Source organism: Tachyglossus aculeatus, chromosome 11, assembly GCF_015852505.1.
Source record: "Tachyglossus aculeatus isolate mTacAcu1 chromosome 11, mTacAcu1.pri, whole genome shotgun sequence".
Lineage (NCBI taxonomy): Eukaryota > Metazoa > Chordata > Mammalia > Monotremata > Tachyglossidae > Tachyglossus > Tachyglossus aculeatus.
This window is the reverse complement of record NC_052076.1, coordinates 38,639,208-38,666,027: the sequence shown is the minus strand read 5'-3', so window position 1 is coordinate 38,666,027 and position 26,820 is coordinate 38,639,208. Positions and strand designations below refer to the sequence as shown.

The 26,820-nt window shown below is 44.8% G+C and overlaps 1 protein-coding gene and 1 non-coding gene across 2 annotated transcripts in view; one reads left to right on the top strand and one right to left on the bottom strand.

Moving 5' to 3' along the window:
- The window catches only part of HSD17B2 (hydroxysteroid 17-beta dehydrogenase 2), a 30,179-nt gene extending 5,711 nt beyond the window's left edge, over positions 1-24,468 (bottom strand). The window contains exons 1-3 of the mRNA XM_038753800.1: positions 24,003-24,468; positions 7,601-7,813; positions 6,523-6,708 (exon numbers count right to left, since the gene is read on the bottom strand). Of these exons, the coding sequence (XP_038609728.1) occupies positions 6,523-6,708; positions 7,601-7,813; positions 24,003-24,279 (676 nt within the window). The 5' untranslated portion in view covers positions 24,280-24,468. The remainder of the gene's footprint in view (positions 1-6,522; positions 6,709-7,600; positions 7,814-24,002) is intronic.
- LOC119935362 lies at positions 9,861-9,998 on the top strand. The gene has a single exon (XR_005453247.1). It is a non-coding gene; the product is annotated as a small nucleolar RNA SNORA7 (small nucleolar RNA).
- Positions 24,469-26,820: the final 2,352 nt, after the last annotated feature.

Below are 26,820 nucleotides of genomic sequence, written 5' to 3'. Positions count from 1 at the left end.
GTTGTCGTCCAGGGAATTCGGGCAGCAGCACAGGCAATCGGTCTGGATAATTCAGGCCCAAGACCTGCCTTCATTATCTGGGAAACTCAGGAAAAAGCAGTCTGTGCACCTGAACTATCCCAGGACCTTTCCTTCTCCCATAACTGCTGAAGAAGAATCAAGGGCAGCCGCCCTCATCCCAGCTCAGATAATAACTACATTACCAGAAGTGAAAAGTGCTTCAGCAGAGATCGAGCAGGATAATAGTAAAAATAATAATGATGAAGGTGTTTGTCAAGTGCTTACTTTGGGGCAAGGACTGGAGTAGATACAATACATTCAGATCAGACACAGTCCCAGGATTAGAATGCAGGTCCTCTATCGCCCAGGCCCGTGCTCTTTCCACTGAGCCACACTGCTTCTCTACTCAAGAACAAGAACAAGGAGAAGCCAAGTGGCAGTTAAGTGGCAAGATCCATCCTAGCTAAATCGTATTGCCCATCCTCTTACCCCAGGATTTCAGAGACCCCTAAAAATATGAGACCCATCCTCTCCTGGGACTCCCTCTAACTTCTTTTCCTCTCCAGTCATCCCATCTCCTCCCACTGGCCTGCCCTGGATTCTCCACCCAGCAATTCCTGGTGAATAGCTTCAGCGGCAGTGCAGCGGCTGAGAAAAGTCCCCTTTCCTGGCTGGTTCAGGATGAAATGTTGTTACGGACAGAGCAATTGGGGGATGGGGACGGTCATCAGAAGCGGAGGGGAGCCCGTGATCGAATCTCTAGAGCCTTGAGCATCCTGATTCCACCTTTGTAACAGCCCCCTCATTGCAGTCCAGTGAGACTCCGGGCCTCGGAGTCAGAGGACCTGGATTCTAGTCCCCGCTCTGCAGTGCTGCCCCATAATAATAATAATAATAATAATAATAATAATGGCATTTATTAAGCACTTACTATGTGCAAAGCACTGTTCTAAGCACTGGGGAGGTTACAAGGTGATCAGGCTGTCCCACAGGGGGCTCACAGTCTTAATCCCCATTTTACAGATTAGAGAACTGAGGCCCAGAGAAGTTAAGTGACTTGCCCAAAGTCACACAGCTGACAAGTGGCAGAGCCGGGATTTGAACCAATGACCTCTGACTCCAAAGCCCGGGCTCTTTCCACTGAGCCATGCTGCTTCTCATGCTTCCCCTGCTTGCTGCATGACACTGGGCAAGTCATTTCACTTCTCAGTGCCTCATTTTCCTCATCTGTAAAAGGGGGATTTGATGCCTGTTTCCCTTCCTACTTAGACTGTGGGACAGGGACTGTGTCCGACCTGGTCGTTTGCATCCACCACAGTGCTTGGTATGTGGTGAGTGTTTAATAAATACTATTATTATTATTATAATAATCATTATTCCCGACACAGGCTCTGCAGGATACCTGGTGGTATATGGCCCCAAAGGGGTTACCCTCCTCCCCATTTTGTCTTCTTTAGTGCTGGTTGTTAAGATTTGGGGCAATTTGCAATCAGAAAACCCCTTGAAAAGAATACACCTGCCTCGCGTACCCCAGCCATAAATATCTATTGACTTAGTGATGGAATCAAAGAACCCAGCAGAAACCCGGAACAGAAGCTGAGTTTCTGGCACCTGCTCAGTGGCACATTGGAACTGCTCATTGCAAAACCTCAGCTTTAAACAGCCTTTGCACTTTCCACTCTCCTTAGCTGTCAGCTAAATTTATGGGTGAAAATTACCAAATTCATGCGAGTGAATGGAAGTAATAAAATGTGTAATGGCCCCTTATGACTTATTTCTCCTCTCCACACCCTCAAAGATGAATGAACCACTCGGGGTGGGTCTCCGTGAGGCCTAGGTATTTCTTGAGATGATTTATTCACGTCTGATCCTCTAGACTGTAAGCATGTCTCTACCCCGTAGCTTGTTGAAGGCAGGGAATGTGTCTACCAACTCTGTTGTATTGAACCCTCTCAAGTCATAGTACAGTGCACTGCACACAGTAAGCGCTCAGTAGATACACTGATGGATTGATCGAACTGCGTGGGGTAGACCGAAAACCTGGCCCCAAATCGAGGTGACGGATGGGCTGAGCGCCAGCCCCGAAAGGACCTCTGTTTATAGAGACCACCTACAGCCTCCCCCCATCCCCAGATAGAAGCTTTTTCAATGGCGTTCAATTATGCTTGGGCAACCCTACGTTTGGTAGCCAAAAACTGGCCCCAAACAAAGGTGACAGATGGATTGAAAAAAGGATCGAAAGAGATCATATGCATGGAGTTTTGCACCATATAGAATGTCTTGCACGGTATAGAATGTCCTTCACCATGGGACACCTGGCAGTGGCATGCCCCATGACTGCTTGAAAACACTATGGGTTTTTCCAGGTCAACTGGGAGGAACACAAGGTACCTAATCCCCTGGCCGGGAAAGCTCTGCATGCCCTCAATACGAAGTATTCGGCCAGACAAAACTGCATCACCAAAACAAACAAAAAAAAATGGAACATAGCCTTTTTGTTCATTAACTATGAAAAGAAACTACTTCGAGTTGTGACATTTATTTCACCAGCTTTTTTATTTCCTCATGAGCCATTGGGTACATGTGTGTTTCATAAATTAGGTACTCGTTTTGGAAATGTGAGCCAACTAGAAGAAGCCAACACATTAAAATGTTATCTTGCTGGTATTTTATCTAGTTCAACTTCAATGAAGATAGCGTATTTTATTACTCTGCACCAGGAAATAGTGCAGTAGGATTGGGCGAGGTGGAGAGACTGGGAGACAGGGGAATTAAAGAGGTAAAATGGTCTTCCCTCCTAGGATTATGAAGCTCCTTAATCCCTGGAATGTCTGTTCTTTGTACATTCAATAACACATTATTTTCTTAATCCACCCAACTGCTGAATCTGCAAATTCATTGCAGGAAATCTAGGTTAAATATTTACCTTCCAGCCCCGCTGATAATGGGTTGCTACAGTATTTGTTTTAGGGAAGGTGAGCACTCATGTTATTTTCAGCTGAGAAATGTTTTTCACTCTATTATTTATCCAGTCTTTAAAGGCTAATCCCCTTGTTGCCCTGCAGTATGACCTAGTGAAAAACACGCAGTCCTGGGACTCAGAGGATCTGCTCCGCCATTTGCTTTCTGTATGATGTTGGGTAAATCACTTAACTTCTCTGGACCTCGGTTTCCTCATCTGAAGAGTGGGAATTAAATATCTGTCCTCTTTCCTGCTTCGACTGTGAGCTCCATGTGGGACGTACTATATTCCATCAGATTATCCTTTATCTGCCACAGTGTTTGGCCCACAGTAATCACTTAAAACTACTACTACTATTATTATTATTATTACTGTGGTATCCATTATGGGAATAAAGCAGAACTGTGGCAGTACAGGTACACACTACCTCCTCCTCCTTCTCCTTTTTCTAAAGGGAGAATTAGGGTTAGGATTAGGGTTAGGGTTAGCACCTACTGAGTGTGTAGTACTGTACTAAACTCAGGGGAGACCAGCCCAGAAGCCAGACCAACGGTCACTCCCCTCCAGGAGATGATAATGTCCTGCTTCTGCCCCCAGGTCTCCGGTCGCTACCCACTCAAACTGACCCTGGAAGCTATATTTCTTGGCCACTGAACATGGGCTGCAAGATGCAGTTCAAAACGGCATGTCACCTTGAGTTTTGGGTTCTAATGCAGGGGTAATCCGGTTTACAGAGCCCACCTACAGCCTCCCAGAGAGAAACTTTTTCAGTGGTGTTCAATTGCACTCGGGCAACCATAAATTTGGTAGCCAAAAACTGCGACTCAGACTGTGTGTGAGGGAAGTCAGAGTATAAGGGGAAAGGGCTACCAAGGAATATAGGACTGGAGTTGCTCTGAAAATGATAATAGTGATATTCTGTTAAAGACTTGTTATTTGTTCTGCACAGTGCTCTGCACGCAATGTTCAACAGATGTCATGGTTTGATTGACTGGAGTAGATACAATGCAATCAGATGAGACACAGTCCCTGTCTCACGTGAGGCTCACAGTCTAAGTAGATGCTCAATTTCCACTTTATGGATGAGGAAACTGAGGCACAGAAAAGTCAAGCAAGCAAATGGCAGAACCGGCATTACAGTCTGTGCTCTTTCCATTAGACCATGCTGCTTTCCCTATATTATGAGTAGATGCAGGGGTCTGCAGTCTATGGGAGGGGCCCCTATTTGATTCTTCCTGCAACTATTTGAGAAGAAAAGTGGCTTTAGTGCATCGAGCACGGGCCTAGGAGACAGAAGGATCTGGATCCTAATCCTGCTTCCACCACTTGTCTGTTGTGTCACCTTGGCCAAGTTCTCTGGGCCTCAGATACCTCATCTATAAAATGGGGATTAAGACTGTGAACTCCATGTGGGACAGGGACTGTGTTCAACCTGATTAGCTTGTTTCCACCCCCAGCACTTAGTATAGGGTCTGACACATAGTAAGTGCCATAAAAATAATGTGGCTTTCAAGCTACGGGGTTGAGGAGAAACGAGTCACTGAAAAATGTAAGATTGTTCCAATCAAGTCAACTTTAAAGTGTGTCGTATGATTGGTTCAGTGTGCCGATTGCTCAAAATTTTCATTTCATTTGCCTCTTCTGCCAAAAAAGGTGCCAACACCTACCCTATGACTACTGTTCTCATAAGCCCTAGGAAGATATGCCAAAAACCATGAAGCTGTTCCCAACTGTCCTTGCCAAATTGAGACCTACTAACACCCTACTTATTTTTCAAAGGCTTAGTACAGTGTGCAGTAAGACCTCGTGTCAAGACCATGGTCCTGGGAGTTAGAAAGACCTGGGTTCTAATCCCGGATCTGCCACTTGTCTGCTGTGTGAACTTGGGCGAGTCACTTAGCTTCAGTTACGTCATCTGTAAAATGGGGATTAAGACTATGAGCCTATATGGGATGAGAACTGTGTCCAACATGAATATCTTGTATTTACCCCGAGCACTTAGGTCAGTGCTTGGCACATAAGTGCTTAGTAAATACAGTTAAAAAATAAATAAATACCACTGATTGAATGATTTCTAATATTGCTGCATAAAAATCTTGTGACAGCGTGGACAGCTCAGTGTACCTATCCATAATTTATTTTAATGTCTGTCTTCCCTTCTAAAGCATCAGCTCCTTGTGAGCAGGGAATGTTTCTATTGTTCTAGTGCACTCTCCCAAGCACTTAGTACAACGTTCTGCACACATTATGCGCTCAATAAAAACTACCGATTGATTGACAGTATTTTAGCTTTCAACCGAACCGATATATGCATTCAGTAGTGACGGCTAAAACAATGACTTGACTGACCAAGAATCTACACAGTTCTGGTCCAGATTAGAGCAAGTTGGGCTCTGTGGTCAGCTGAGCTGCATGGCCAAATCGAATGGTTGCTTAGTAAAGGCTTGGGGACCGGCCTGGGGCAGCAGGTGTTGCCGACTGAAGGACACGGAGTTTGCAGACACTCAGCTTCCCAAAGGGGGGAAAGCCATGGAGGGGCAGGTGAGGGGGAAAAAGACCTGGGATCCGAAGAAGAAAGTTCTTTGGGGGTTTTTTCCAAGATGGCTGGCTGCAGGCAGGGTGAATACCGGAGGCATTCGTGTGGAACGGCTGAGGTCCAGGGATGCATAAGAATCGTGGAAAGGTGTGGACAACCTGGATTCCAGTTCGTGAAGTGACACAAAACCGGAGACGTATAAGTGGTAATAGAATTGGATTTTGAAAGTATTACTATTGTTAAAACAATAATAAATTAATAAAACTTAATCAATAAGATCAGTTAATAAATTATTGATAGATTAATACATCATTAAAATTAATAAGTAGAATGATAAAACTTGTGGTATTGGTCAAGCGATTACTATCTGCCAAGCACCGTGCTAAGCGCTGGGTTAAAGACAACTCAATGGCAAACACAGTAACTTGTGGCACTCAAGGTCTAAGGGGAAAGGAGAATAGATATAAATGAGGAAACTGAGGCACAAAAAAGTTAAGTGACTGCTCCAAGTCAAGGGGAAAAGCCAGGGAATAGGGCCCAAGTCTCTCGACTCCCAGTCCTGTGCTCTCTCTTCATTAGACCCTATTGCTTCTAATGCCAAAGTAAGGTTTTTGCTTCCTAAAAAAAAAACCAAACACCAGTTTGCACAGCCCATTTTCAAAGAACCCTCCAACTTCCTTACCAACTTGGGAAGTTGCTCAGTGGGTTAAGCAGGTTCCCACCCAATGCAAAATAAAATGCAGATTCAAAAATTTCAACCTACACACATTTCACTCTGTATTGAAGCTAAAGGGCATGTGTGAAGCTAAGAACAGAATCCCTGCTGATTACCAAAGGGGACACACCATGAATGTGGAGATGTAAATTTAGGCCCGGACTGAAACAACACCAACTTTAGCTTGAAGCTGTTCTGTCGAATGGAAAATTTCATCACCATGCATTTGGAAAGGCAGAAATGAGTGACATGTGAAGAGAGTCTGCGTGTGTTTGCGTTGAATAATCTGCCAGTTCCAAGGCCACTCACCTGCCATACTGCTTATATTTACAAGCCTCCCTTTGGCTTTCCGGAGTAAAGGTAAGAATGTCTTTGTGACCTCTACGGCTCCAAAGAAGTTCACATCCATGCACTGTCTGTAAATATTCATGGAAGTTAATTCACCATCTCCTGGGAATCCAATTATCCCAGCATTGTTGACAACCGCCCACAGTCCTGGAGATGTGAAGGAAAAGATTCAGTGGGTTTAGATGACATTCTTAGTTGGTCCAGAAGTTAACTACGATGGTTTTTACTCCTGGAACTTGCCTCTGGCGTGCATTTGTGTACACAGACCGGACCACTGACCAAAAACAGGTCAGCAAAATGCCCTGTGACCTCTCTACCCCTTCAAACAAGTGGCCCAATTTCAACTCCATGCCTCTGTTTGTCCAGCTCACTCTCAGTGACAGATTGAGCCAGAAAAGACCGCAGATCGATGAGCTAATAGGGAGGAGACGCCCAGCCCGGGGGTTGGGAGAAGAGGCGATCCGGCCCATTTCTTGTGGGTCTGACTTCAAAAGGAAACGGTGGGCTCCAAATGTGGAGTTTGGGGAGACAGGTCTTCCGAGCCAGGTCAGCCCTAGACAAGAGTGAGCTCCAGGAAGAGCCAAGAGGGGCTCTCATTTAGCCCATGGCCAGGGGCATAAGTGTACTCTCCACACCCTGGGTCTCTCGGACTGGCCAGCGGCCCAGAGGAAGTTGACCAGGGCACCAGGAGTGGGAAAGAACAGGTCAGAGCTGCTGGAAAGGTGCTCCGGTCACAGGGTGGGGGGTCAGGTGGTGCATCGGGACGGTCGCCCAGCTGACCAGGTGGTGGGGGCCACTGAGAGAAGGGAATACCTAGTCTCGAGTGCCAGCAGGTCAGAGTGCCCCTCAGCTTGGGGACTTGACTGCCTCCCTTCTGGGTAAAGAGAATGCGGATGATTAGCTGCCGACTCGGCTTACTTCCAACCTGCAAATCATCCCTCCTTTCTGCTCGCTTCTCCAACACCCTTCCGGGATTACCATCTGAGGAATTCTATGCTAAGTGAACGGCCTCTTGACCGGAGCGATGCTAGCTTCCTACCTGTGCCCTTCACCTTTGCCAAAACCCGTCTGTGAGCTTCCTTCAGCTGAGCAGAGTCGGTGACATCCATCTGGAGAACCGTGAGTCGCTCGGAGCAGCTCCTTCTGAGTTCTTCTGCTCCGGGTCCTTTTTCATTCAAAACGCCAGCAAATACTGTGAAACCCAACTCATCCAGGTGTTTCACCAGTGTGTGGCCAATCCCTGAATCTCCACCTGAAATCCAGCCAAACAAACAGGCAGTGAGAACCATCACACGTTCCCCTCGCCCGGCTTCAGGAATTCCTTCCACCATCACAGTGACTTCATGCTTAAGACACTTAAGAGGAAGGAAACATTAAAAAAGAAAGAAAAGCCAAAACCAACCATAAAATCATTCCTCTATTCTGACAGGACGGTAAAGGCAGTAATTTTCCATGTTTGCCATCTGGCCAATTAGTTATTTGCCTTTAAAATCCTTAAAAAAACGGTGGAATCTGTTTCAGTGGCCATGTGGCCCGGGAAAAAGCATGGGAGAGGGAATCAATTGACCTGGGTTTTAGTGCCAGCTATGTCACCTGCCTGCTGGGTGACCTTGGGTAAGTCACTTAGCTGCTCTGTGCCTCAGTTTTCTCATCTGTAAAATGGAGGTGAAAATCCCATTTTCCCTCCCTCTGAGGTGGGGAGGCTGTGTTGGGGGGTGGGCTGGGTGTGATCTGATTATCCCCCTCTAGTCTGTAAGCTTGTTGAGGGTAGGGAAAATGTCTACCAAATCTGTCACACTGTATTCTCCCAAGAGGTAATTACAGTGGTCTGTATACAGTAAGACTGTGAGCCCACTGTTGTGTAGGGACCGTCTCTATATGTTGCCAACTTGTACTTCCCAAGCACTTAGTACAGTGCTCTGCACACAGTAAGCGCTCAATAAATACGATTGAATGAATAAATGCCACTGGGAGTGCATCTACCTCCAGTGCTTGACATATAGTAAGCACTTAAAAAATATAACAAGTATTTATTGAGAGCTTACTAGTAATAACAATAATGATGGTATTTGTTAAGCGCTTACTGTGTGCCAAGCACTGTCCTAAGCGCTGGGATAGATACAAGGTAATCAGGTTGTGCCACATGGGACTTACAGTCTTAATCCCCATTTTACAGATGAGGTAACTGAGGCACAGAGAAGTTAAGTGGTTTGCCCAAGATCACACAGCAGAAAAGTGGCAGAGGTGGGATTAGAACCCATGTCCACTGATTCCCAAGCCCGTGCTTTTTCCATGTACTAAGCACTTGGGAGAGCACGGCACAACAATGTAACAGACACATTCCCTGCCCACCATGAGCTTGCAGTCTAGAGGAGAAGACAGACATTAACATGAATAAATAAATTATGGATAGGTACATAAGTGCTGTGAGGCTTGGGGTGGGTAGCAAAAAAAGGGAAGAAGTCAGAGAGAGACAGAAGGGAGTGAGAAGAGAAAAATTGAGGGCTTAGTCAGGGAAGGCCTCTTGGAGAAGGGGTGCCTTCAATAAGGATTTGAAGGTGGGGAGAGCAATTGTCTGTCAGATATTAAGAGGGAGGGAATTCCAGGCCAGAGGCAGAACATGGGTGAGAAATGAACCACGAGATAGATGAGACTGAGGTACAGTGAGTAGGTTGACTTTAGAGGAGCTAAGTGTGGGGGCTAGGTTGAGGTAAGAAAGTAGTGAGGTGAGGTAGGAGGCCTTAGCTATACTGCCTCCAATTCCTAAATTGGTGTCAATTATAGGTACTGAAACGACACCCTGGAAGTGACCAACTGGGCACGAATGTTGACATCTCACTACCTGGTTCCATCTCCTCCACCTGTTTTTTCTCTGCCTTTTCCAGTCCCACACTTTCACTGGTCGATAGCCCTCTGCAATGGAGAGAATGCACTGAAGGAGACCCCTAAGACCTGTGATAATCCACATATGAGCTGTGGACAATGCTGGAATGTGAATGAGGGCAACTCCCTACTCGCTACTACACGTCCCTCCCCACCTTTTTGCCACAGGCTTTCTGCTCGCTGCTCCAGGGATCTCACTGCTGAAAAGAGAGCAGAACGAAGGCTCTCTGGGGAGAGTTTTGGAATAGGAAAGCAGCTCTTACCATTATTATTATTATTATTATTATTATTATTATTATTATTATTATTACTATTACTATTACTAGTAGCAGTAGTAGTAAGAGCTGCTTTTCTATTTCCTATTCCAAAACTTGCACGAGAGGGCCTTCGCTCTGCCTTCCTTTCAGCACTGAGATCCCCTCTCAGGATCACACCTGGAGAGTTTCCAGTACTCTACCAGCCTCAACTATAGGATGGAGAGTCAAGCAGAGGTCTACCCATTCCATTTCTAGCTTGGGCAGTGGCTAGCGAGAGGAAGGCAATCTGCTAAACCCAACTGTGCTGGGCAGCTGCGGCATGGGAGAGATCCAAGGGTGATACTCTAGTTTACTCCATGGAAGGAGGCAATGGAAAACCACTTCCATATTTTTACCAGGAAAACTCTATGGATACACTACCAGAACGATTGCAGATGGAGTTGGGGCATTCTGGGCGAGAGGTGTCCGTGGCATCATTATGGATAGGAGACGACTTGACAGCAAAAGAAAAGACTAGTAATAATAATAATATTGGTGAAGAGGTTACTATGTGTTAAGCACAGTACTAAACATTAGGGTAGATATAAGATAAGCAGGTCCCACATGGGGCTCACAGTCTAAGTAGGAATGAGAACAGAGATTGAATCCCCATTTTGCAGATGAGGGAATTGAGGCACAGAGAAGTGAAGTGACTTTCCCAAAGTCACACAGCAGACAAATGGCAGAACTGGGATTAGAATCCAGGTCCTTTGACTCATAGGCCAGCCGTCTTTTCCCTAGGTCACGCTGCTTCTCCAGCTCTTGTTCTCGAAGGAAGCCAGGAGCTTTGCAAGGGGCCTTCATCCGAGCCACCGGCCAGCATTGGGTGGAACGAGGGCTCTCGCTGCTGGCCTCTGAGGTGGAGAGGAGATGGCAGGTTGTCTGCCTGCCCTTTCTCAGCCACAGCAGGCTGTGGGCATTTACAGGAAACTCCCAGCAACCTCCATAACCCAAAATCCCAGTTCCCAGCAGCCTTCCATGATCTACTGAAAACCTAAGAATTTCCCTGCCTGTCACTTTGGTTGGTATCTCATAGCCGATACCCTTTATTCATTCAATCGTATTTATTGAGCGCTTACTGTGTGCAGAGCACTGTACTAAGCGCTTGGGAAGTACAAGTTAGCAACATATAGAGATGGTCCCTACCCAACAACGGGCTCACAGTCTAGAAGGGGGAGACAGACAACAAAACAAAACATATCTTTATCTCACCTTTCCCTTCCTCAGTTTCTTCTCTCACTATCATCAGTTTTCTTTCATTCTTCTCTCTCTCTCTCTCTCTCTCTCTCTCTCTCCCTCCCTCCCTCTCTCTCCCTCTCTCTCTCTCTCCCCGCCTCTTTCCCTCTCTTTTTCTGTCTCTCCATTTCTGTTTCAAGGATTGCTCCCCATCTCGCTCCTCCCTGGGCAATAAATTTTTCCCCTTCACCCACTTTTTTTTAATACGGCATTTGTTAAGTGCTTAGTATGTGCCAAGCATTGAACTAAATGCTGGGGTAGATACAAGATCATTAGGTCTTAATCCCCAGCTAACAGATAATAATAATAATAATGGTATTTAATAATGATGGCATTTATTCAGTGCTTACTATGTGCAAAGCACTGTTCTAAGTGCTATTTGTTAAGTGTACTGTAGTAAGCACTGGAGTGGATACCAGCAAATCGGGTTGGACACAGTCCCTGTCCCACATGGAGCGCACAGTCTCAATCTCCAGTTTGCAGATGTGGAAACTGAGGCACAGAGAAATGAAGTGACTTGCCCTAGCTCACACAGGCAGGCAAGTGGAGAGGCAGAGATTAGAATCTCTCTAGACAGTCAGCTCTCTGAGGGCAGGGAATGTGTCTGTTTGTTGTTATACTGTATTTTCCCAAGCACTTAGTACTGTGCTCTGCTGACAGTAAGTAAATACAATTGAATGAATGAATGAGTGAATGAATGAATGAAGTTCCTTCTGAGAAGCAGTGGGGCTCAGTGGAAAGAGCTCGGGCTTTGGAGTCAAAGGTCATGGGCTCAAATCCCGGCTCCGCCAACTGTCAGCTGTGTGACTTTGGGCAAGTCACTTCACTTCTCTGGGCCTCAGTCACCTCATCTGTAAAATGGGGGTTCAAAAGCAGTGAGCCCCCCGTGGGACAATCTGATCACCTTGTAACCTCCCCAGCGCTTAGAGCAGTGTTTTGCACAAAGTAAGCGCTTAACAAATACTATTATTATTATTATTATTATGTCTCTCTTGCTCTATCCTCCAGACCACTGTCTCTTAGTTCATTCTGCAGGGGCCCCTCCCCACCCCCCAGCCTCTCCCACTTGCCCCTTTGCAGGGCAGGGCCAAGAGTGAGACAAGGTGGCCACTCCTCCAGGGAGACAAATATCTAAACGTCTCTCCCCAGGAGTCATCCGTCCTGACCGTGTCCCAAGGGCTCACACAGGATCCTTGTGCCTGGGGCCATCCGCCTGGCATCTCTGACAGGAAAAAGATTAAAATATTTCTATTTGCATTGCATTTTTGTGTACATTTGCCCAAGAGTCACCCTCATCAAATCCCTTCTGCTACAATCAGCACGGTGCTCGGCTCCCAATAAACTCAGCACTCTGGTTCGGCAGATAGCTTCCCCAGAACCCAAAAGAAAAGCAAAAAAACACTTGAAAAGAGGTGCTGGAAAGCTGCCTCCTCAGCATCGTTGGCCAGCAAGGTCAAGCGTAGCCTGCTGTCAGTTTGCCATCCAAGCTGCCCCCCCTCCCACCCACGAAGCTAAGAAGCGTGACTTAGTGGAAAGAGCACGGGCTTGGGAGTCAAAAGTCGCGGGTTCTAATCCCGACTCTGCCCCTTGTCGGTTGTGTGACTTCAGGCAAGTCACTTAACTTCTCTGTGCCTTGTTTATCTCATCTGTAAAATGTGGATTAAGACTGTGAGCCCCACGTGGGACAACCTGATTACCTTGTACATACCCCAGCACTTAAAATAGTGCTCGGCCCACAGTAAGCATTAACAAACACCATCATCATCATCATCATTTTCTCTCTTCCCAAGGACACTCTTCTCCAGCCACTTGGGACTCTTGGAGGAGGCCAGTTGCCAAGGCCACTATGGCTCCAGAGTTCTCCTGATCTTTTTCTGCTTACTGGTATTGAATGCCTAGTACTATACTCGATGCTTGGATGAGTACAACAGAAGGACTCAAAATTCACTGACAGAACTAGGGATGCCCTAAAGAGATATGTCTTCTCCTTCCAATATTAGAATCCAAATGACTATGACCTTGCTGGATAGAGCCTTATCTTTTAGTTCAAGGAATTCTGTTTTTCCTGAGCCTTCTCTGTTACTCACTCCTGATAGCCTGAAAAGAATAATACAATCTCAAATGAAAATCCAGAGCAGATAAAGCAATGTCACCTTTATCTTACAGAAGCAAGTTTATGTTGACTAGATAGCAGTACATAAAAAGCCCAAGCAACCAAAAAAGTAATTGAAATTTGTTCTCTTTTTCTGAAACAAAGAGGTGTTAAAAAAGACATTTTCCATGTCTTTGATGCATCTTTCAAGAAATTGTTGAATGACTAATCAAAGATTCTGTTGCAGTCTGCCAAAAAAAAAATGCCTTTGGGAAATCCTCACTGCCTTAAATTCCCTGCAGCCAAAGAAAGGAAACTGTAGCCCTTGACAAACCTGCCTCAGTTGGTTCATGAGGTTACAAGGCACTAGGACTTAGACTAGAAACTCCTCCACTAGAATGTAAGTTCCTTGAGGGCAGGAATTCACCCCAAGCACTTTTAGTACATTGCTCTGCCCACAGGGTTCCAAGTCATTCATTCAATCCTATCTATTGAGCACTTATTGTGTGCAGAGCACTGTATTAAGCATTTGGAAAGTACAGTTAAGTAACAAATAGAGACAATCCCTACCCAACAACGGGCTCACTGTCTAGAAATCCTAGTGCTGTTGTTGATTTTCTGTTTGCCCCGTTTCTTCTGGATTTCTCAGTCTACCTCTCTTGAAAAGGGAGTTAAGCCTGACTGATCCTCCAAGGTTGTGGAAGTGCATTCTTCTATTATTATTATTAATAATAATGGCATTTGTTAAGTGCTTACTATGTGCCAAGCACTGTTCTAAGCTCTAGGGTAGATATAAGCACCGCTTATATCTATATAAGCACACTGTAGAGAAGCGGCGTGGCTCAGTGGAAAGAGCCCGGGCTTTGGAGTCAGAGGTCATGGGTTCAAATCCAGCTCCACCAATTGTCATCTGGGTGACTTTGGTCAAGTCACTTCACTTCTCTGGGCCTCAGTTACCTCATCTGTAAAATGGGGATTAAGACTGTGACCCCCCCCCCAACAACCTGATCACCTTGTAACCTCCCCAGCACTTGGAATAGTGCTTTGCACATAGTAAGTGCTTAATAAACCACCATCATTATTATTATTATAAGGTGATCAGGTTGTCCCACGTGGGGGCTCACCCGTCTTAATCCCCATTTTACAGAAGAGGTAACTGAGACACAGAGAAGTGAAGTGACTTGCCCAAAGTCACAAAGCAGACAAGCAGCAGAGACAGGATTAGAACCCGCAACTTTCTGATTCCCACACCAGTGCTCTATCCACTATGCCATGCTGCTTCTCTTGGATGTGAGGATCTCCTTCATGAAAGCTCCTCTTACTTGGAGGAGGCCTGTTCAATTCCTGGCTTCTGCGGCCCAGGAAGTCTACTTAAAGTGAAAATTATCAGTGCTCTCTACCTGCTCTACAGTGCTCTGCATAAAGTAAGCAATCAATAAATACTATTGATTGACTGAGACAAAGTTCCTCAAAATCCTCCAGGACTTTGCCAGATGACCTTGGGTGAGTTATTTATTAAAGAGCATTTCACCCCAGTGCAGTAAAAAAGGAGGTAGGGTGAGGTTAGCAACTAAAAACCCCCATTGCTAGCTGATTTAAATACAATATTGAGAGGAAAGAGTTTGTTTATTTTGGTTTAACCAGGTTCCCATGGAGGATAACACAATTAGAAAGCGGGTAGGGGGGAACTGCCCTGGAGGAATAATTTTGTTACCAACCTCCCAAATCATTTAGCTATGGGGGGGCTTAGCTATTAATCAATCATTGAATGGTGTTGATGCAATGCTTGGTGAATCCCATCTGGGTAATTAGGCAGAGCCAATCCACTCAAGATTTGTTTCAAAGGGTGTAGGGTCTGAAGAAGAGGTAGCAGAGGGAAGAGAGAAAGATGAGACCTTGTGGAGGAAGGGGGATTTTCCCTCCACGCACTTCTCCCCTCTCTCCCCTGTTCTCTCCTCTATCCTCTTCTCCCCATTATTCTCCTCTCCCCCATTCTCCTCCTCCTTTCCCCCATTCTCTTCTGTGAGCCCGTTGTTGGGTAGGGATTATCTCTATATGTTGCCAATTTGTATTTCCCAAGCACTTAGTACAGTGCTCTGCACACAGTAAGCGCTCAATAAATACAATTGAATAAATGAATGAATGAGTGAATGTAAGTTCCTGGTGGGCAAGTAATGTGTCTACCAACTCTTGTCTTCTGCACACAATAAGGATTCAAAAAATACCACTGATCAATAGCTCTTTGCTGTAGGATTTTTTGAATTTCTTCCAGAAGTTGAGCCACATATAGTGTTCTTAGGGCGCTGTAGGAGAGTCCATAGGAACTGATGGCCATCATTGGCCTAGACCTCGCGGTACTGTCATGGATAGAAGGAACAAAAGTGTGGACAAACTTTAATCTCACAGGCTCCTTTCCTCTGGTTTGGGGCCCAGTGGGACCTTGCCTGAATCTGAGTTCAGGCTGGAATCAAAACAACCTAGGGATCCCCTGGGAAACCTGGAACGTCACCTGAACCAAGGATTCCATGGGAAAATTTGGTTCTGGCCATCCTACTAAGGTCCAGGTTACAGTTCCACTAGGCCAGGGGTCTGGTTTGGTTCATAATCCCACTAGGTAAATGTGGCCTAGAGGAAAAATCACAGAACTGGGAGTTTGAGGTCTAAGGTTCTAATCTACTTGCCTGCTTTGCGATCTTGGGCAAGTCAGTTCACTCTTCAGTTTCCTCCTCCTTAAAATGGGAATTAAATATCTGTTCATTCATTCATTCAATAGTATTTATTGAGCGCTTACTGTGTGCAGAGCACATAGACTCTGAGCCCCATATGGGACAGGGGCTGTGTCTCACATATTTATTTTGTACCTACCCCAGTGCTTAGCTCATTGTAAGCACTTAATAGATACCACAATTATTGAGCCACCTTGGGAAGGTTTGAAGCTAATCAGGTTGGACACAGTCCCGTTCCCACATGGGGCTCAGAGTCTTAATCCCCATTTTACAGATGAGGTAACTGAGGCACAAAGAAGCTAAGTAACTTATGCAAGGTCACCGAGCAAACAAGTGGTGGAGCCGGGACTAGAACCCAGCTCCTTCTGACTCCCAAGTCCTTGCTCTACCCACCAGGACATGCTAGATGCTCAGGTAATTTCGCTGACTCCTTGAAATGTCAGAACATTGTGCCAGGAGAATAACAGGCTCCCGGAAAAGGGACTGACCATTGTAGCACACGAATGTTCCAAAAATGAGATCGAAAGCCCCATATGAGGGGAAGAAAATTCATCAAGAGGGCCACGTCTTAGATCTGATCCCAGAATGGACTCCTCAGGCATCTCCAGATAACATTCACTTGGCTTTCAAATAGTGATTTGTCTCAAAACACCTGATTTACCCAAAGACCTAAGCTCTTAGTGATGAATCTGCCCTTCTCTATTTTTCTGCAAGGTTCATTGACGTCAATTTGACCAAACAGGTGCATAATATTAATAATAATAATGTTGTTATTTGTTAAGCACTTACTATGTGCCAAGCACCGTTCTAAGCACTCGGGGAGATACAAGGTAATCAGGTTGTCCCACATGGGGCTCACAGTCTTAATCCCCATTTTACAGATGAGGGAACTGAGGCCCAGAGAAGTGAAGTGACTTGCCCCAAGTCACACAGCTGATAAGTGGCAGAGTTAGGATTAGAACCCATAACCTCTGATAACCAAAACCCCCCTTTTAGACTGTGAGCCCACTGTTGGGTAGGGACTGTCTCTATATGTTGCCAATTTGTACTTCCCAAGCGCTTAGTACAGTGCTCTGCACATAGTAAGCGCTCAATAAATGCGATTGATGATGATGATGATGATGATGATTCCCAAGCCCGTGCTCTTTCCACTGAGCCAAGCTGCTTCTCACGTAGTCCTCCAATGGCCCATGAGGAATTCACACAAATCCCAGGAAAGTGCCACAATGGTAGCCTTCAGCTATGGGAGCACATACAAGCAGTTACTGGTCATAATCACCATTTTGTTCTAATGGTACATGCTAAGTGCTTACTATGTGCCAGGAACTGTACTAGATGTTGAGGTAGTTACAAGCTAATTAGGTTGGACCCAATCCCTGTCCCACAGGGGGTTCACAGTCTTAATCCCCATTTTAGACATGAGGTAACTGGGGCACGGAGAAGTGACTTGCCCAAGATCACACAGAAGACACGTGGCAGAACCGGCATTAGAATCCAGGTCCTCTGACTCCCAGTGCCGTGCTCTTTCCATAGATCCCCACTGCTTCTCATCTTCTATTTTCCCCTCAAACCAAAGGAAGAAAGCAAAGAAACAAACAGTGGTATTTTATGAGTCACCTGATCTTGTGATAGTGGGATGTTCTGACCATTTCAACTTCTTAGACTTTCATTCATTCATTCAATTGTATTTATTAAGCGCTTACTGTGTGCAGAGCACTGTACTAAGCGCTTGGGAAGTACAAGTTGGCAACATATAGAAACGGTCCCTACCCAACAGTGGGCTTACAGTCTAGAAGGGGGAGACGGACAACAAAACAAAACATATTAACAGAATAAAATAGAGTAAATATGTACAAGTAAAATAAATAGAGTAATAAATCCATACAAACATATATACATATATACAGGTGCTGTGGGGAAGGGAAGGAGGTAAGGCGGGGGGGATGGAGAGGGGGAGGAAGGGGAGAGAAAGGAGGGGGCTCAGTCTGGGTAGGCCTCCTGAGGAGGTGAGCTCTCAGTAGGGCCTTGAAGGGACTTCTGAGCAGATAGCTGCTTGCTCCAGCCAAATCACGACATACAATATCCAGAGCAATCTAGTAACTGGAAGTAAAGTTCCCGCAGAACCAATCCACCCACAACAATGCCCAAACTGCCCTTTCAGTCTTCTTTATCCCAGCCAAGGTGCCAAAGACAATAAATTCTCTAAATGTATGGGCAACTTTTCCAGGTACTCCTCGGCTTAGCCAAGAGGTGGCCAGATGATTTCAGTGAATTTTGTCAATGATTAAGAAGATGTCAACTGACTATTGACATTTTTCACAGCCAGAAAACTAGGTCTGAAACTCCTAATCTGTGACTAAGATAGGAACCAAGCCAGGTTTATGGAAATTCTGAACATGCTTCCCGTGGAAGGCAAAGACTGAAATAGGACCATGGATACTTTAGAAAAGCAGTGTGGCTTAGTAGAAAGAGCACGGGCTTGGGAGTCAGAGGTCGAGGGATCTAATCCCAGCTCTGCCACTTATCAGCTGTGTGACTTTGAACAAGTCACTTAACTTCTCTGTGCCTCAGTTACTCGTCTGTAAAATGGGGATTAAGATTGTGAGCCCCACGTGGGACAACCTTATTACCTTGTATCTACCTCAGCGCTTAGAACAGTGCTTGGCACATAGTAAGCGCTTAACAAATACCATCATCATCATCATCATTATTATTATTATAAGAGCAACCTGTGTCCTGGGGCTAGGGATATAGAATTGGCAAATATATGCTATCGAAATGGCAATGAACTTGCATGGCCAATACACAAATCTACTTCAGCACTCAAGTCTAGTGACACGTCCTGAATCTTAAGACACACCAAATCGTAAATGAAGCAAAAAAAAAATGTAAATTAGACACAGAATTATACTTTAAGGAAGTAATCAGGTTTCACTCAACCCTTTTCTGCTTCACTTTGAGACAACAATACTTCATGACGGAGATGGACAGTTAACGAAGATATTTAATAAAAAGTTTTCCTACACAGTACAAAAGTATTCTAACTCCCAAGGGGCTCCCATGCCTCTTTGATGGCATTATCTGGGGATGAGGAAGTTGAGACCGTGCTTCAACAATACTTGCCAAAAATGTCCCCAGTTTTCTGACTTCATTATCTTTCAGTTATGGTATGATTTAGACACTATTCTATTCCATTTAGGCAGGTCCATTATAAACTCCAGGTTAAAAATTCCCAACTCCTGACACCGGAATTTTGGACAACCAAGAAAAAAAAATTGGTTACACACTTCATCAAACATGTACAGATTAGGCATATCATTATATACCCAAGATGGCACCTCTAAGCGGATAATACCCAAATCTACAACTCCAGCTCTGATCTCTCTCCCTCTCTTCAGTCTCGCATTTCTTCCTGCCTTCAAGACATCTCTACGTGTATGTCCACTCACCACCTCCAACTTCACATGTCCAAAACAGAGCTCCTTATCTTCCCAAGCAAACCCTATCCTCCCCCTGATTTTTCTCTCTCTGTAGACAGCACCACTATCCTTCCTGTTCCCATAACCATGGCGTCATTTTGACTCCTCTCTGTCATTCAGCCCACATATTCAATCCATCACTAAATCCTGTTGGTCCCACCTTCACAACATCACTAAAATCTGCCCTTTCCTCTCCATCCAAACTGCTCCCATGTTAATACAATCACTCATCCTATCCCTCCTGGATTACTACATCAGCCTCCTTGCTGACCTCCCTGTCTCCTGTCTCTCCCCACTCCAGTCCATGCTTCACTCTGCTGCCCGGATCATTTTTTTACAAAAATGTTCAGGACATTCCACTCTGCTCCTCAAAAAATTGCCCAACCACCTCCGCATCAAACAAAAACTCCTCACCATTGGCTTTAAAGCACTCCACCACCTTATCCCTCCTACCACCTCGCTTCTCTCGTTCTACAACCCAGCCCACAAACCTGGCTTCTCTAGTGCTAGTCTTCTCACTGTGCCTCAATCTTGCCTATCTCACCACTAACCCCTGGCCCACGTCCTACCCCCAGCCTGGAATGCCCTCCCTCCACACATCTGCCAAACTAGCTCTCTTCCTCCCTTCAAAGCCCCTCTGAGAGCTCACCTCCTCCAGGAGGCCTTCCCAGACTGAGTCCCCCCTTTTTCTTCTGCCTTCCCTCTTCCCTACCCCCTTCCCCTCCCCACAGCACTTTTGTATATTTGTACATATTTATTACTCTATTTATTTTAGTAATGATGTATATATAGCTATCATTCTATTTATTCTGATGGTATTGACACCTGTCTACATGTTCTGTTTTGTTGTTTGTCTCCCCCCTTCTAGACTCTGAGCCCATTGTTGGGTAGGGACCGTCTCTATATGTTGCCGATTTGTACTTCCCAAGCACTTAGTACAGTGCTCTGCACACAGTAAGCTCTCGATAAATACACTTGAATGAATGAATGAATGAATGTATCTGTAATTTTATTTTATTTATGTGTATTGATGTCTGTTTCCCCCACCTCTAGTAAGCTCATTCTGGGCAGGGAATGTGACTGTTTGTTGTTGTAATGTACTCTCCAGCATGCTAAGTACAGTGCTTTGCACACAGTAAGCACTCAATAAATCAAATTGTATGAATTAATGAATGAAGACTGTGAGCCCCACGTGGGACAGAGACTATGTCCACCCTGATTTGCTTGTATATACCCCAGTACATAGTAAGTGCTTAACAAATACCACAATTAATAGTAGTAGTAGTAGTAGTAGTAGTAGTAGTAGTAGTAGTAGTAGTAGTAGTAGTAGTAGTAGTAAAGAAGCAGCGTGACTCAGTGGAAAAAGCACAGGCTTGGGAGTCAGAGGTCATGGGTTCTAATCCTGGCTCTGCCACTTGTCAGCTGTGTGATTTTGGGCAAGTCATTTTACTTCTCTACACCTCAGTTACCTCATCTGGAAAATGTGGATTAAGACTGTGAGCCCCACGTGGGACAAACTGATTACCTTGTATCCCCTCCAGTGCTTAGAACAGTGCCTGACACCTAATAAGTGCTTAACAAATGCCTTCATTATCATTATTATTATTATTATTATTATTAAGTTCTGCTGAAGGAAGGAAGGAAGGAAGGAGAAATGAATATGTCACCTAGAAACCTTTATTAGGGAGAGCCTCTGCAGAGGTAGTAGCTTGAGCAATCCTCTGCTTCCCTTACAGATGCTCTCCGGTGTCCAGCCCTGTGGGAAAGAGACTGCCCCACTTCCAAGTCATTCATTCATTCATTCAATCGTATTTATTGAGTGCTTACTGTGTGCAGAGCACTGTACTAAGTGCTTGGGATGTACAAGTTGGCAACAGATAGAGATGGTCCCTACCCAACAGCAGGCTCACAGTCTAGAAAGTCACCAAGACTCTCACCAGCTCTGGCTCCACTCCAGGTCGGGGAGGAATCAAACAGAGGCAGCCTCGTAAGCCATCCACTGCCCTCCTTTACACCCGATTTCCAGGGTCCAATCATGTGGGAGGGACACTGCCCCATCCCTCATGGCACAGAATGCCCACTGGCCACTGCCCCGAACCCTCGAAAAGCCTCTGTTTAAAAGGTGAGATAGCCTCAACTTCCAAATTGGTGAAAAGAATACTGTCAGAGCCACAGTTGTGGTAGTCTGCACCATGAGGAGTCTGCTGTGGCTTTCATGTTTAGCATTATCCTTGTCCTTTAATAATAATTATTATTATTATAATAATGACATTTATTAAGCACTTACTATGTGCAAAGCACTGTTCTAAGCGCTGGGGAGGTTACAGGGTGATCAGGCTGTCCCACGGGGGGCTCACAGTCTTCATCTCCATTTTACAGATGAGGTAACTGAGGCACAGAGAAGTTAAGTGACTTGCCCAAAGTCACCCTGCTGACGATTGGAGGAGCCAGGATTTGAACCCATGACATCTGATTCCACAGCCCGTGCCCTTTCCACTGAACCACTTTACATTTTTGTTCACCTTTCTTTTCATTTCCATCACTAACCTCCTCCTCACTTTATTCTTAGAAGGTGAGCCCCTTGAGGAACAGGGGTAGTGTCTATGTCCCACTCAGGTACTTCTTTTCCAATGCTTAATATCAATCGATCAATCAATCGTATTTATTGAGCACTTACTGTGTGCAAAGCACTGTACTAAGCACTTGGGAAGTACAAGTTGGCAACATATAGAGACAGTCCCTACCCAACAGTGGGCTCACAGTCTAGAAGGGGGAGACAGGAACAAAACCAAACATATTAACAAAATAAAATAAATAGAATAGACATGTACAAGTAAAATAAATAAATAGAGTAATAAATATGTACAAACATATATACATACTTTGCACACAGTAAGTACTTAATATTTCTACTACTACTACTACTTTCTAAATCTGTAAAAAGAAGCCAAAACTATAAGACATTCAGATGAGGAGGGGATATGTCTACCAACTCAGGTGGATGGTACTTTCCCAAGTGTTTAGTTCAGTGCTCTGCCTACAGTAAGGGCTTAATAAATACCATTCCTTGATTGATCTCTATCTGTTGTGAACTTGTACTTCCCAAGCGCTTAGTACAGTGCTCTGCACACAGTAAGCGCTCAATAAATGTGATTGAATGAATGAATGAATGTTAAGCAAGTATTGAAGGAAATTGCAAGCCCTCAGTGTGCCTCTTTATGAGGTAAATAATTCTGTTTTAAGCTAAATTCCCCTCTCTCCAAAACAGTCCTTATTCTGCCTCAGTTCTTATTTATTAGGCTCATGAATGCTGCTGAATCTGGGGGTATGCAGAGCATAAATTCTGAATCACTTTGTGCCTCCTTCATCTTAATGGCTTTAAAGTAAACCTAATTTTAAGTCTTTGTCACACACTTGAAAAGTTGCAGGCACCTTTGGGGTTCTCTGAATTGTTGCAAAATGGAAATCATAAATTATCCAAAACATCTGTCTTCTGAGGTTTGACTTCCCTTTCCCAAGATCCGAAGCCCAAGATGGGCTTTCACTGAACACAATACAGCAAACTCAGAGACTTTTGACCCTGTTCTGTCCAAAGTATCCACAGTATTAACCAGAGAAGACTTTTTGCCGTTCTGAAAAACCATGAAGTATATATATATTTATATATAGTATATACAATACTATATGTGTGTATATATGCATGTATATACAAATAATATATATATATCAATCATTTAATGCATAATGAAAGGAACTATGCTTTTCCAGAATCAACTGGAGATGTGAGACTTTCATTAGCTGGTTGAATCAAGATTCTCACTAGGTTAAACCAGTTTAGAGCAAATTTCTCTAACCATTTATCATTTTCAATGAGCATTGCCTTCCCACTCATTGCTTCTCTCCTTCAGGTTAATATTCCCCGGATACAGCAGTCAGACTGTCCAAAAGAAGGGAACAGAAATGAATCTCATGCTGATATTGTTACGTCTCTCATCTTTGCTTACCTAGGATAACACTTGGTGATCTTAATTAAATTACTATCCATGCTCAAACTCGCAACCAAACAAACCAGTTTTACAACTCAAAGTAATTTAATATAGCCTTAGAATTGCAGCTAAAAAAACACAAAAGGAAAGAAAAGCAGGGCTCTGTACACAAGCGGTGTGAGGCAATCCCAGAATGACCTTATTAAGCAAGCGGAAAAAAGTTGTCATGAAATAAAAGAGGAAAAATCTCAGAAAGAAAAAGAGTTTCTTCGAAAGAGAGAAAGACACCAGCACTTTCAGCGGAGAGGAATGTTTTCAATATTTATAAGCCACAGAAAGAAAGAAATCGTACTTAAAAGAACCTAGTATTACCATATAAACTTTCCAGCACATCTGGAAAATGAAATCCCATTAAGTCACAGGGAGTGTTAAAAAGACTTGGTAGTCACTACTACTTAAAAAAAGAGACAATACTTCCTTCTGCCTCTTTTTGATAGAAACCTCACCACAAACACCTAGTATTTCAAAATGGAAATGGATGTGAATCTCCCCCAATGAATGGACCAAAAATGACCAAAGAGCACAGAGCAGTGAAAAATATTTCAAACGACTCTGGTAAGTGTTTGAGTTGACTTAATTGCAAGTCTCAGTCCTCATGGAGGAAAAACAAACACACATTTCAAAGTTAGGAAAAGTAAGTTGCTAATTTGTCCTGAGCCAAGATTTCATACATTGCTTCTTACCTGTGATTAGTACTGCTTTTTGATCCACGGGTAACATTTCTTGACCAGATAAATAGATGTGGGAGATGATGCATGCCAGAGAGAACAAACTGAAGCCCCAAAAATATGACAGGCTGGAAAAGCAGTACACTTCACCCAAGAAAAGGAGAGCTATACTGTAAATAGCCTTATTCCCTATCTTGCCATGGTTCTTCTCCAGTTTATACAGCACTATTCCTCCAAACACTGCAGTTGCACCCAAGGAAAGCAAGCCCGCTGCAGAGAAGAAAGCATTCATTCTCTCTGAGGGCAAATTCACCTGCCCAGCCGGAGCAAGCGAGGTGTGCGAGGAACCTCTGGCGAACAGCAGTCAGTGCTATATGAAGAGGGGGAAAGGGAAGAAAAAAAAAAGGGCACACCTTTTATGGGCATGGATTAAAGAAAATACTTCTATACTTAAGAATGGGTTCTCTAACCTCCAGTGGCAATTCTATAAATACTAAAGCACTTCCTCGACTTTTCTTTTTGAAAAAAGAGAAGGAAACCCCACCTTCAGAGCGATAGCATGGATTGGATAATGATTGACAGAGTCAGCACTGAACAATCACGAACGAACCTTAAGCTAAGAGGAAATGTGACTGCTCGGCTTAAACATCCTTCTCTTTCCAAAGGGAGCCTCTGTGAAGAAATATGTTGAGTCATGGACTGGATGAATCTTTCCCCGCAGCCTGGAAGCACACAATATTCCAACACACAAAAGTAGTAATAATGGTATTTACTGAGCACCCGCAGGGTTTGATGCACCCTACTAACCACTTGGATATGATTTCCATGAGGAAAACAGGCCAGGGTCCAGGACCCCAAAACCCTTTCCTGATTAAAATAGAATTGTATCCACCAACCGAATGGGGTAGTTCGTCTTCTTTCAAATCGGGGGGGAATCTCCTGATAGCTCACCACTCTGACTTGGTTCTTGTACCATTTTTGTGGGACCAAAGGAAAGAGCTGCAATGTATGCCCTCGGGAAGCAGGAGGCTATGAAGAACTAGGTCTTTAGCCTACTGGTGATGTCTCTCTCTCCCTCCCTCAACTGACTCAGTGAGATGATAGATATGAAGGCCCTCTGGGATATAGACATTGCTGTTATTATTTTCATGGTGCTTATTAAGCATTTTTGATGGTATTCGTTAAGTGCTTGCTAGGTGTCAAATACCGTTCCAAGCACTGGGGTGCATTATCCATTAGGCCACACTGCTTCTCTAGGTGTCACTTGCTATGCGCCAAGTTCTATGCTTACAATCAAAGATACAGAAAAATTGAGGCTCTTGGGCCCACTTTATTTATGTAGAATCAATCAATCCATCGGATTTATTGAGCACCTATTTGCTCAGGGCACTGTACTAAGCTCTAGGGAGCATGCAACACAGAGACCTTACAGTCTAGATGGGGAGGCAGACAATAGTGAGGCAGACAATAGTATAAATAAATTACGGATGTGTACATACGTGCTGGGAGTGCTGAATAAAGGGAGCATGTCAGGGCGACACAGGAGGGGGAAAAGAGGAAATGAGGCCTTAGGGAAGGCCTCTTGTAGGAGATGTGTCTTCAATAAGGCTTTGAAGGTGGGGAGAGTAATTGTCTGTCAGATATGAGGAGGAAGGGTGTTCCATTCATTCACTCATTCGATAGTATTGATTGAGCACTTACTGTGTGCAAAGCACTGTACTAAGTGCTTGGGAGAGTACACTATAACTACAGACACATTCCCTGCCCATAGTGAACTCACAGTCTAGAGGGGGAGACAGACAACAAAACAAAACAAGTAGACAGGTGTCAATACCAACAGAATAAATAGAATGATAGCTATATACACATCATTAATAAAATGGATGTACAAATATACACAAGTGCTCTGGGGAGGGGAAGGGGGGAGGGCAGAGGGAGGGAGGGGGGTGATGGGGAGGGGAGGAGGTGGAGAGGAAAAAGGGGGAGCTCAGTCTGCGAAGGCCTACTGGAGGACGTGAGTGCTCAGTGGGGCTTTGAAGGGAGGAAGGGAGCTAGTTTGGTGGATGTTTGGAGGGAGGGCATTCCAGGCCAGAGGTAGGATGTGGGCCAGGGGTCAATGGCGGGACAGGTGAGAACAAGGCACAGTGAAGGGGTGAGCGGCAGAGGAGAGAAGTGTGCGGGCTGGGCTGGAGAAGGAAAGAAGGGAGGTGAGGTAGGGGGGGGCGAGGTGATGGAGAGCTTAGAAGCAGAGAGTGAGGAGTTTTCGCTTCATTTGAAGGTTGATAGGCAACCACTGGAGATTTTTGAGGAGGGGAGTGAAATGCCCAGAGCATTTCTGTACAGTGGTAATCCGGGCAGCAGAGTGAAGTACAGACTGAAGGGTGGAGAGACAGAAGGAGGGAGATCAGAAAGGAGGCTGATGCAGTAATCTGGTCAGGGAAGGGTGAGAGATTGAACCAGCAAGGTAGAGGTTTGGATGGAGAGGAAAGGGCGGATCTTGGTGATGTTGTGGAGGTGAGCCTGGCAGTTTTTGGTAATGGATTGGATATGTGGGGTGAACGAGAGAGCGGAGCCAAGGATGTCACCAAGGTTGCAGGCTTCTGAGATGGGAAGGATGGTAGTGCTGTCTACAGTGACGGGAAAGTCAGGGAGAGGGCAGGGTTTGGGAGGGAAGGTAAGGAGTTCAGTCTTGGACATGTTGAGTTTTAGGTGGTGGGCAGACATCCAGATGGAGATGTCCTGAAGGCAGGAGGAGATATGAGCCTAGAAGGAGAGAGATGTAGATTTGGGTGTCATCAGCGTAGAGATGATAGTTGAAGCCGTGGGAGCGAAT